This window comes from Xiphophorus couchianus, chromosome 8 (assembly GCF_001444195.1).
Source record: "Xiphophorus couchianus chromosome 8, X_couchianus-1.0, whole genome shotgun sequence".
Taxonomy (NCBI): Eukaryota; Metazoa; Chordata; class Actinopteri; order Cyprinodontiformes; family Poeciliidae; genus Xiphophorus; species Xiphophorus couchianus.
The window spans coordinates 16,310,004-16,322,089 of record NC_040235.1 but is presented as its reverse complement, the minus strand read 5'-3'; the positions used below and the strand labels follow the sequence as shown (position 1 = coordinate 16,322,089).

Sequence of the window (12,086 nt, the reverse complement as noted above, 5' to 3'; positions counted from 1 at the left end):
CTCCCGACAACACTAGGGATAAGGGTTTAAAGAAAATGGAAAATATATATATATATATATATATATATATATATACACATATATTACAGGAGTGCTTTAGAGCTAATTTTGTGTTGACCTTTTCAAGACCCTTAAATATGAGAATTTGTAACAGGTCTGACACCAAATTTTCATGAGTCTGCATGTAAGTTCTGGCCTCTGAAAAGACCAGCAGAAAGATAAAGAGCATGTGACACCTCCACCTTCTTATGGAAGAGGATTAGGGCCACTAATTCTAGAATTCTGAGATTAAAGTCAGAATTCTGAGAAAAAAGTCAGAATTTTGAGATTACAGTCAGAATTCTGAGATTGAAGTGAAATCTTTTACTTTTTTCAGTGGTCCTAATCCTCTAACGTATTTTTGTACCACCATTGAGTCCAAATAATAAAGTGAGGAAAAAGACAGATAAAGGCAGTATAAAAAGCCGTCAAACCAACAACAGTATGATAGATGTATTAACTACATTAAGTACAGGAAACAGTTCAGCTAAACTAAACTTACACAATTTATTTCTTGAGTAATTTACAGATTCTATGAATCCTATTTTTATTCATTTGTCCTACCCCAAACAAAGGCAAGTTATAGTAAATTCCAGCCATTGCATCTTTTGCTTGCTGAAAACTAACATCAGTAGCGCCAAATTGATTATCTCAGGGAGCAAAAGCCTTCTGATATTTCGCGCGAAAATAAACGGATGTGATCACGAGAGTCCATGACGTCAAAATTTAAATGGGCGATCTTTACTAGCCATCAGTCTCTATTGTCCGACGTGATTGCACTGTGTGTAAGTAAAAGTCAATTTGATTGGTCTTCCTGATGAGTAGGTCTGGTTTCCTGCTAAGCCCCGCCCCTCTCCCTCGACATCTCGTTCGGTTTCTCGCTCTCCAGCGGCCGTGTGTCACCGAGGCTGGGCTGCGGCCAGACGGAAGCCTGGAAAGCGTTACTTAGCCCAAAGGTGGTATCGCAGCGGGGCTGGCCCGTCCGGTTTCACGCCCGAATAAACCTCGCAGGTTTGAATCTCACGGCCCACTGTGTCATCACCGTCCGTTCCCCTGATGTCGGATTTCAAGCTTGGGATTGTACGGCTCGGCCGTGTAGCCGGGAAGGTGAGCTGGATCCCAGTACTGCCATGTGCGGCCGGGGGAGGGCCCGCGGGGATCTCGGAAGACGTATTTAAAAACCTCGTTAATGCTGGCTAGTTGGCAGAAACAAAAGGCGGCAGTGATATCAGTGCTGCTGTGTGTGCGATTAACGGCTAGCTCTGCCGTTTTATGCGCGTTTGAGCGGATTAGAAAAGCCGGCCGAGTCAGACTGCTGCTCTGAACTCTGCCGCTATCGCGGATTCAAGCTAACACTAGCATGTAGCTTTTTCGTTTAATAGCTTTTAGCAGGGAGAAATGTCCCAAGTTTGAACACATCTAGTCAGTTTGTGTCTATGTCCATAGCTGTCGATACCGCTGTCGCTTTTTCTATCATTTTTGTGCAAGTATTTTCACGGTAATAGATGAAATTCTGCGGCGGTGCCGTTAGCATCACCTCGTTAGCCGTGATGTGTGGATAACACTGTAGTGTCCGAATGAGGAAATCAACGCCACGCTACACCAAATCACAAGTGTCCTACTTTAAATATATAGAATAGTTCTGTTGCTCTTGCATTACAAAAAAAATAATTATATTTTTTAACAAAAACGTGAAGTTAAGCTGTGGCTGACGGTGTCACAAGACACTCCCGATTCCAGTGTTGCGAGTCGCGGTCAAAGCTGTGACCAGCCTTGCATCCTCTGCCTCCAGTCAGTCATCTGGCCATGATTTTTCTACACCTGAAAGACTCATCCTCTGCGATCTGCGAGTGGAAACTGGGTGTCATGTTGCATAATTCTACGCGTCTGGTGCGAAGACAGACACCCGCGTCCTGTGCATTGCATTATTTCCAGCGCTGACCTAATATGTGTTTGTAACTTGGCGTTTGTCAGGTGGGTCTCAACTGGTTAAAACGAGTCTCCTTTATGTAAGGCCTGGTCGTGACTCATCTGAACAATCCCAGCAGTTTGTGTTAAAATTTTAGGTTCTATACCCAGAATATGCGCTCTCTTCATTCATGTGGCAAATATCACCTACCTTGCATTATTATAGTTAGTTTCAACAGTTTGATATCGCAGCCTCTGCATGCATCTTACTTTAGAAATGTCCACCTCCAAATTCTCTACATTTGGAGGTGGATGGAGAACTTTTCAGGGAATGAAAATGATTGCGTAATGATTCATTTCTTCTGTTAAAAAAATAGCTTTTGGATTTGTGATGCATTAGGTGAAAATTGATATCCTTCCTGTGTCTGGAGTATAAAAAGTATTATTAATTAATATCATGGCGGAGTAAATCTGTTTTTATTAGCTGTCTTGCTGCACAGTGAGGCAGCGATGAGCACTTCTTGCCTTGCAGCGACTTCAGTTTTTTCTGCATTTCTCATTTCAGACGAAATACACTCTCATTGACGAGCAGGACATACCACTAGTTGAAAACTATGCCTTTGAGGTAAAGTGTCAGAATGGGTTCCTTTTGGCCTGCACCACATTTCTCCAAAACACCAGCGAGGGCCGGTTACCTCACTTCCTTTTTTTTTTTTTTATTTCAGGCTCGCATGGAGGTAGATGCTGACGGCAATGGTGCAAAAATCTTTGCTTACGCTTTTGACATCGGCAAAGGCCGCTGGGCTGGAAGGCCGCTGCATGAGCTGCTGTGGTGAGTAATTTATTTTGTACATTACATTTTCTCCTTTTTTCTCAATAGCTAAATCATTCTTGTGATTGAAACATATTTTTTTGTATTGACGTTTACAGAAATAGCCATCAGAACAAGCAAAAATATAGTAAGACACTATACGCAAACTGATAAAGTCAGAATGTATTGTTCCACAAAAGTCTCTTTCGATAATTTGTGAGATGAGTCCTTGGTGCGTTGTTTGCAGGTAATTTCTTGCAAAATCGCCAAGGTGAAACGTCTAACACTTTCTAGCAAGAAAAGCCAACAAAGAGAAATATTTCATTTCAAAATGATTGTACACAATCTGCATCTTTTATATGTATTTTAAATCACCAAGTTTCAGAGTGTGAAGTTTTGATTGTATTTTCTCATAGGTGGTCTATGGTGCCCTGTATTAAAGAAGATGCTTGAACAAATATTTTACCTTTTGTTGCTATTAACATCACTGTTTCCCTCGTATGGAAACAGTCAGAAAAATTCAGTCAGGAGTCTCACCTACCATAACAGTGTCTCAGCTTGGCTCTTGATTTTAAAAAAAAAAAATTTAAAAGTTATTTCTAAAGTAAAAGCTCCTCCATGGGCTGCCACCTTATCGTGGTGGAGGGGTTTGAGTGCCCCAATGATCCTAGGAGCTATGCTGTCTGGGGCTTCATGCCCCTGGTAGGGTCACCCAAGGCAGACAGGTCCTAGGTGAGGGACCAGACAAAGTGCAGCCCGAAGACCCCAATGATGAAGGAAAACCTTGGACTTGGTGTTCCCTCGCCCGGACGCGGGTCACCGGGGCCCCACTCTGGAGCCAGGCCTGGAGGGGGGGCACGATGGCGAGCGTCTGGTGGCCGGGCTTTTACCCATGGAGCCCGGCCGGGCTCAGCCCGAAGAGGAAACATGGGCCCCCCCTCCCATGGGCCCACCACCCGTGGGAGGGGCCAAAGGGGTCGGGTGCACTGTGTGATGGGTGGCGGCCAAGGGAGGGGACCCTGGCGGTCCGATCCTCGGTTGCAGAAACTGGCTCTTGGGACGTGGAATGTCACCTCTCTGGTGGGGAAGGAGCCGGAGCTAGTGCGTGAGGTCGAGAGGTTCCGGCTAGAAATAGTCGGTCTCACCTCGACGCATGGCTCTGGTTCTGGAACCAGTCTCCTTGAGAGGGGCTGGACATACTTCCACTCTGGAGTTGCCCAGGGAGAGAGACGTCGGGCAGGAGTGGGCATACTTGTTGCTCCCCATCTCGGCGCCTGTACGTTGGGGTTTACCCCGGTGAATGAGAGGGTAGGATCCCTCCGCCTACGGGTGGGGGGACGGGTTCTGACTGTCGTTTGTGCTTACGGGCCGAACGACAGTTCAGATTACCCACCCTTTTTGGAGTCCTTAGAGGGGGTACTGGAGAGTGCTCCTCCTGGGGACTCCCTTGTTCTGCTGGGGGACTTCAATGCTCACGTGGGCAACGACAGTGAGACCTGGAGGGGCGTGGTTGGGAGGAACGGCCCACCCGACCTGAACTCGAGCGGTGTTCTGTTGCTGGACTTCTGTGCTCGCCATGGATTGTCCATAACGAACACCATGTTCAAGCATAAGGGTGTCAATATGTGCACTTGGCACCAGGACACCCTAGGCCGCAGTTCGATGATCGACTTTGTCATCGTTTCATCGGATCTGCGGCCGTATGTCTTGGACACTCGGGTGAAGAGAGGTGCGGAGCTGTCCACTGACCACTACCTGGTGGTGAGTTGGCTCCGGTGGCGGGGGCGAAAGCCGGTCAGACCTGGCAGGCCCAAACGTGTTGTGAGGGTCTGCTGGGAACGTCTGGCGGAATCCCCTGTGAGACGGAGCTTTAACTCCCATCTCCGGCAAAACTTCGAACACGTCCCGGGGGAGGTGGGGGACATGGAGTCTGAGTGGACCGTGTTCCGTGCCTCCATTGTCGAGGCGGCCGATCGGAGCTGTGGCCGCAAGGTTGTCGGTGCCTGTCGCGGCGGCAACCCTCGAACCCGTTGGTGGACACCTTCGGTGAGGGATGCCGTCAGGCTGAAGAAGGAGTCCTATCGAGCCTTTTTGGCCTGTGGGACTCCGGAAGCAGCTGATGGGTACCGGCGGGCGAAGCGGCATGCGGCTCGGGCGGTTGCTGAGGCAAAAACTCGGGTGTGGGAGGAGTTTGGAGAGGCCATGGAGAAAGACTTCCGCACGGCTTCGAGGCGATTCTGGTCCACCATCCGGCGTCTCAGGGGGGGGAAGCGGTGCAGCACCAACACTGTTTATAGTGGGGATGGTGTGCTGCTGACCTCTACTCGGGACGTTGTGGGCCGGTGGGCAGAGTACTTCGAAGACCTCCTCAATCCCACCAACATGCCTTCCACTGAGGAAGCGGAGCCTGGGGACTCTGGGTTGGGCTCTCCAATCTCTGGGGGCGAGGTCGCCGAGGTGGTTAAAAAGCTCCTCGGTGGCAAGGCCCCGGGGGTGGATGAGATCCGCCCGGAGTTCCTTAAGGCTCTGGATGTTGTAGGGTTGTGTTGGTTGACGCGACTCTGCAATATCGCATGGACATCGGGGGCAGTTCCCCTGGATTGGCAGACTGGGGTGGTGGTCCCCCTGTTCAAAAAGGGGGACCGGAGGGTGTGCTCCAATTATAGAGGGGTCACACTCTTAAGCCTCCCTGGCAAGGTCTATTCAGGGGTCCTGGAGAGGAGGGTCCGTCGGATAGTCGAACCTCGGATTCAGGAAGAGCAGTGTGGTTTTCGTCCTGGTCGTGGAACACTGGACCAGCTCTACACCCTCAGCAGGGTCCTGGAGGGTGCATGGGAGTTCGCCCAACCAGTCTACATGTGTTTTGTGGACTTGGAGAAGGCGTTCGACCGTGTCCCTCGGGGAGCCCTGTGGGGGGTTCTCCGGGAGTATGGGGTACCGGGCCCTTTGATACGGGCTGTCAGGTCCCTGTATGACCGGTGTCAGAGTCTGGTCCGCATTGCCGGCAGTAAGTCGGGCTCGTTTCCGGTGAGAGTTGGACTCCGCCAGGGCTGCCCTTTGTCACCGATTCTGTTCATCACTTTCATGGACAGAATTTCTAGGCGCAGCCAAGGTGTTGAGGGGATCCGATTTGGTGGCCTCAGGATCTCATCTCTGCTTTTCGCAGACGATGTGGTCCTTTTGGCTTCATCAGATCGTGATCTGCAGCTCTCGCTGGATCGGTTCGCAGCCGAGTGTGAAGCGGCCGGGATGGGGATCAGTGCCTCCAAATCCGAGGCCATGGTCTTGAGCCGGAAAAGGGTAGAGTGCCTTCTCCGGGTCAGGGGGGGTGTCCTGCCCCAAGTGGAGGAGTTTAAGTATCTCGGGATCTTGTTCACGAATGGGGGAAGAAGGGAGCGGGAGATCGACAGGCGGATTGGCGCAGCGTCTGCTGTCAAGCGGGCGCTGTACCGGTCCGTCGTGGCGAAGAGAGAGCTGAGCCAAAAAGCGAAGCTCTCGATTTACCGGTCGATCTACGTTCCCACCCTCATCTATGGTCATGAGCTTTGGGTCATGACCGAAAGAACGAGATCGCGGATACAAGCGGCCGAAATGGGTTTTCTCCGTAGGGTGGCTGGGCTCTCCCTTAGAGATAGGGTGAGAAGCTCAGTCATCCGGGAGGGACTCAGAGTAGAGCCGCTGCTCCTTCACATCGAGAGGAGCCAGTTGAGGTGGCTTGGGCATCTGGTCAGGATGCCTCCTGGACGCCTCCCTGGTGAGGTGTTCCGGGCACGTCCCACCGGGAGGAGGCCCCGGGGAAGACCCAGGACACGCTGGAGGGACTATGTCTCTCGGCTGGCCTGGGAACGCCTCGGGATTCCCCCGGAGGAGCTGGAAGAAGTGGCTGGGGAGAGGGAAGTCTGGGCCTCCCTTCTGAAGCTGCTACCCCCGCGACCCGACCTCGGATAAGCGGAAGAAGATGGATGGATGGATGGATGGAAGTTATTTCCTGTATATCTAACACCTAAAATGGATTTGCTTCCACCAAACAGTTTGATTTCTTGTTACATTTAGGGTTCACAGAAAAATGAGAATTGAAATATTAGATTTTTCCAGACTTTTTTCTTTTCTCTGTTTTCCAAGAGCAGGATTACATTTATGCTTTTGTATGATTTCTCACATCGCAGATATTGCACTTCCGGTTGTCTTGGCAGCGTAAAAATGAAATAAAACAGGACATGTGGTTCATAAAAGGGTTTCAAAAGGCCAAACAATGCACTAAAACTGCTTTTAGTTGGTTTGCTATTAGTTATTGGGTTATTTAACAAATGACATAAAATACCAAATGACAAAAAGTACTTAAAGTAATGTGCAATTAGTTTAGGATACTAAATTTCCTTGGTATTCAAAGGCCAGGAGTTATAGCTTTCCAAATACTTTGCTAGGGAAGAGTTAAAAACAAGTTCTTACTTTGATAGTTTTCTCAGTTGAAACACATCTGTACCTGGCTTTAAAGTCACTGATGTGTGGAAATCTTGTAGCTTTAGGGGGGGTGTTCATCCTTTATTAAGTTAAACATTATTTATGATGGAGATGATCATGAAACTTTGAGTTAAGACCCCGTGCATTCATTCTCTTCCGGATAAATGAGAGTAACACCATCCTTTAAAGATTTGAGTTCTTGACGTATTCCTACAATATTGCTTACTTTCCTCCTGTGCACTGGTGGAAACGCGTCTGACTTGTTGGTCTTTATCCAGGGAGAAGCACAGAGGAGGCATTGCCCCCAGTTTTCAAGTTATCCACATCAACTCTGTGACGGTGGATAACCGGCTAGACAACCTACGACTGGTACCGGTGGGCTGGAGCCCCAAGCCAGAGGAGATCTCCAGCAAGCAGAGGTAACGCCACCTATTTACATCTGTGGCAGAGTCATTACACAACCAATAAGATGATAAATATCAGCATTTAATAGCAATATTGGTATTGAACCATTTAATGTGACATTTTGTTTTTTGTCCAGAGAGCAATCTCTGTACTGGCTGGCCATCCAGCAGGTCCCAGCTGATCCAGTGGAGGAGCAGTATCTGGAGCTGAGCCGCACACGCTACTACAATGCTAACGGGGAGCTGGTGGAGGAAGAGGAATGCTCCTGTACATACTATGAGTGTCATTACCCTCCTTGTTCACTCATTGAGAGGAGGGTAAGTAATCAGTGTTACATTTTTGGAATTAGTCTGACTTGATTTGCTTGGAGGCATGAAGTATTCACACTCCTGGAACTTTTAAATTTTTGTAATACACCAGATTTCCACCACATTAGGGCTGGGCGATTAATCAATGACATCGACATCAAAGTTTTGGTTAAATTTTTTGAAATATTGGGATATTTTTCAGCAATTCACTCCTTGGGTTTCCATATTTCAGAGTATTATCATCTTGCTTGACAAGCATGTTTTATTTTTATTTCTTTGGTCTTTTAATGTACATCAACTTTTTGATTATGCAAATTTTCAACTTTAATATTTTTTTTAATTACAAGAATAAAGTTGCAATATTCATAGAAAAACATAGTAATTAAAAAAAAAAAACTCTTAACACAAAGCTAACAAATATTAAAATGAGGAATGTAGAGAATCTTGTAATGTTATACTTTGGTATAAGTTTTACAGATAATTAATACCTAATAGAAATAATTAATCTTGTAATCAAATTATCAGAAGGCAAATTTTGGGACGAAGGTGAAAAGAAGTGAATCTATATCAAAGAAAAACCTCATGGACTGAGGCCATCACAACAGATCCTGATAATTTCTTTCTCATAATTTTAAGAAGTTATTTTTCTGGCATATCTATTTGCTTATATTATGGCTATATTGTCATAATTAAACATACACTTTTGCAGCTGGGCCCTAATCCGATTCATTTTGAAAAGCCTTTTATCACAGTAGGGATAATTGAAATAGAAGCTGCTTTTTGAAAATATCTTTGCTCATTTTTAATTTCTCTTTTAGAAAAAAATGGATGAAAATTGGATCATCTTAAAAAGAAAGATTGATTTTATTTTTAAGCCATATTGCCCAGCCCTCAGAAGATGGTTCACCTGTGTGGGATTTAATCTCAGTTTAAATCCAGCTGTCCTGTGAAGGCCTCATAAGTCTGTTGGAGCACATTAGTGAACAAACAGCTTCACGAACACACAGAAACCTGACAGGAAGATTGATTCATTTTGCAAAGCCTTTTAGATTTGAACAATTGGTACAAAGTATTATTGCCTGAATTTAAATTCATGTCACACCCTCAGATTCGTTTTGATTTGACTTTTACTTTACAGGGACTGTAAATTCTGTAAGTTCAACATCGTAGGACAGACTAAAACCTGCAGGTGGAATATTGACCGTCTCACCCACTTCTCTTCACAGCTGCGGGAGTTTAACATCTGCGGCCGCTGCCAGGTGGCCCGCTACTGCGGCTCCCAGTGTCAGCAGCGGGACTGGCCCGCCCACAAGAAGCAGTGCCGCGAGCGCAAGCGGGTGCTGGCGCTGGAGTCGGAGCCCGAACGGTGATCAACCCTCACCCTCGACTGAGAGAAGGAGGAGGAGGGTCAACGGGGGGGGGAGGACAGGGTTAGATTTGCGGGAGGATCCGGGGAGGGGACAAACATGAACTCGCTGACAAGAGAATTGATGACAAAAGACAATGTTTGATTGACTGACAGTTCAGGCGCTAACGACATGGAGGAGGGGGAAGAAGAACACAGCAAAGACATCTGTCACTTCCCAGAACTCACAACTCTCCATAGCTTGCTTTTCATGTCGATTGCAGGGAAATTTTTTTTTCTTCTTTTTTTTTTTTTGTCTCTATAGTTCTCATGGAGGGAGAACATTGAGCTCAACCTGCTGCTATAATTTCCTAAGTGAGGGGAGGCGGGCGGAAGAGTTGTCTCACTGACGAACTTGACAAGCTCCTTTGGCCCACAGTCGAACAGACCGTTCTTGTCATCCACTTTCCACGCCTGCGCTAACTGCGGAGGAAAGGTGGGACGACGGGGCTACAGGACCCGTCTCTCAGCTGGTACAACAGGACATGGACCTTCTCACTGTATCGCTCCGTCTCCGACCGCCCTCATGCAAATAAATGGCTGCTGCGTTCATGATCACACCCAAAGCACCTCGTCTCATCCTTCTCCCCACCATGCTGATTTCACCGATTGGATCACACTACCAGTATTGAGTGCATATGTGCGGGTGAATGCAAGCGGGTGTATGTATGTATGTGTGTGTGTGTGTGTGTGTACTGCCAATATGTGCTGAAGGACATTAAAAATGGTGGCTCATTGGTCAGGTTTAATGTATGTTTTTTTGCTCTTAAAGGGGCCATATTACCCAATTTTAAATGTCCTATTTAATCAGAAATTGGTGGTTTGAAAAATATTTTCACTGTTCTATAAGAGAAAAATAGCTGCCAAAATAAAGGCTTAGTTTTCTACTAGAATTTTTTCCTGTTTATTTTTGCTTTATTTGGTTGGATTAGGCTTGTATTTTCTTACTTGTCCCACCCAATGCTGGATTTTTGCATTATTTATCTGATCTTTTCCTGTTGTTGGAAAATTTTATGCTACTCAAACTGCCCCTTCCAATCACCCCCGTTTAAATAAAAGCAGTGATGGCAGCAGAATCAGACTAATCATGTTCCCACAACTCACAGGAAGTATCTTGACCAAAGTCTGCTCTTGGTTTCTGTAGCTTGTTGCTCCTAACTGGTTCAAATCCTTCCTTCCAGTACGTCTCTGTTTGCCTCCAGCCGTGTTCTTTTACAGGATTATGGTTTGTATGCATTAATTGGAGAGGGTGCTGCTTTCATTTTTTGTTTTGTTTTGTTTTTGAAGAAAATCTATGGAGATATATTTATTTAATAACTTGATTGTGAAACGTGTTAATATTTGAAGGTAAATATAAAAAACGGGACCTTTTCTAGCTGATTGCATTTGGGTTGAGTTGAAAATTTCTCCTTTCTACTGGATTTTTGTGCTTTCCCAAAAACCCAAATGAGACCTCCTCAGTGTTGCCCTTCCGTTTTTAAAAAAAAATTTTATTTTACTTTTTGGTGAATACACTGCACACTGTCTTTGTCACTAAAATCTTCCATAAAGGGGGATGTCTTGGGGAGAGGGAAAACTTGAATTTCCTGCGACAGAAAAGTTTGGAGACTGGTTGCTCTCAACGTCTGCCTTTGTTTCCTACAAAACAAAAAGTGAACTGGTGGACTTTATTCTCCAATCACCTGCCTTCCTTGTATTTCCTGCGATGCACACCTGTTAAATGTGTCCTCTTGTGTCTTGGACGAGGAGTACGAACACTTGAGCACGTGTTTTCTCTCATGTACATGCAAGTTTTTTTTTTCTTATTTTGTGTCTGAATCTGAACAGGTTTTCGATACTGCACTAAAACTTGGTTCCTGCTGTTTGCGTTCATTTCATTGATGGATTGAAAGGAGGGATGTAATTTTTTTTCCCCCAGAGTGTACAGATTGCTTCAAAAGTTTTGTTTTTCTAAATAAAATTTAAGCATTAATCACCTAGAAATAAAGAGCTACACTATGTGAAAGGAAGTAGAGTTGGAGATAATTGCCAGTTGCTTTTCCATTGTAAAATGATAATAAAGGTTAAATGAACCTCAGTTGCTGCTGTTGGCTCAGTTTTAAAAGGGATGTGTCTCAAGCAGGTTGTTGACACTGGTGTAAACGAACACCAAGGCTAGAGCTTGTTTTAAAATATTCTTGGATATCAAAATGGCTACGTTTGTCAGTTCAATCCAAAACAATATTCTTTGTCAAACTGGAAGCCTTTCCTATCGTTTCCCACAGAAAAATGTGAGAATATTTCAGCTTTTATTAAAAATAATGGATGCACTTTACAAAATCCTCTTTCAGAGTAAAAAAAATTATAATATTCAGCAATATAGCATTAATATTAAGATTTTCTGCTTTATTTTACTGTAACCAGATGTTCAGAGATTAAAAACTACAACAATCTAAAATCATACAAATGTAGCAATATTCAGTGCCTCGCAAAAAACCTTTTCACAGTTTGTCATGCCAGTGTATTGGGATTTTAAGTGACACACCAACATAAGCAGTGCATATACTGGTAATATATATATATATATATATTTTTTTTTTTTAACCCTGAATAAAATCAAGGAAAACCATTTGTCAGAAATTACTGAATTAGTAAATAGGATACATTTCAGTTTGCTCTAAGTATAAATTCAGATGTCCTGTGAAGGCCTCTGTGGTTTGTTAGAGAACATTGATGAACTGCATGAGGGCCAAACGACACACAAAAAAAT

General features: G+C 45.3%; 1 protein-coding gene across 1 annotated transcript; it reads left to right on the top strand.

Moving 5' to 3' along the window:
* Positions 1–897: 897 nt before the first annotated feature.
* Positions 898–11,414, top strand: zmynd19 (zinc finger, MYND-type containing 19). Its single transcript, XM_028025262.1, has 6 exons — positions 898–1,146; positions 2,513–2,572; positions 2,673–2,779; positions 7,498–7,638; positions 7,761–7,941; positions 9,159–11,414. The coding sequence occupies exons 1-6, from the start codon at positions 1,096–1,098 to the stop codon at positions 9,300–9,302; spliced, it is 684 nt and encodes a 227-aa protein (XP_027881063.1). The 5' UTR covers positions 898–1,095; the 3' UTR covers positions 9,303–11,414.
* The last annotated feature ends 672 nt before the right edge of the window (positions 11,415–12,086 follow it).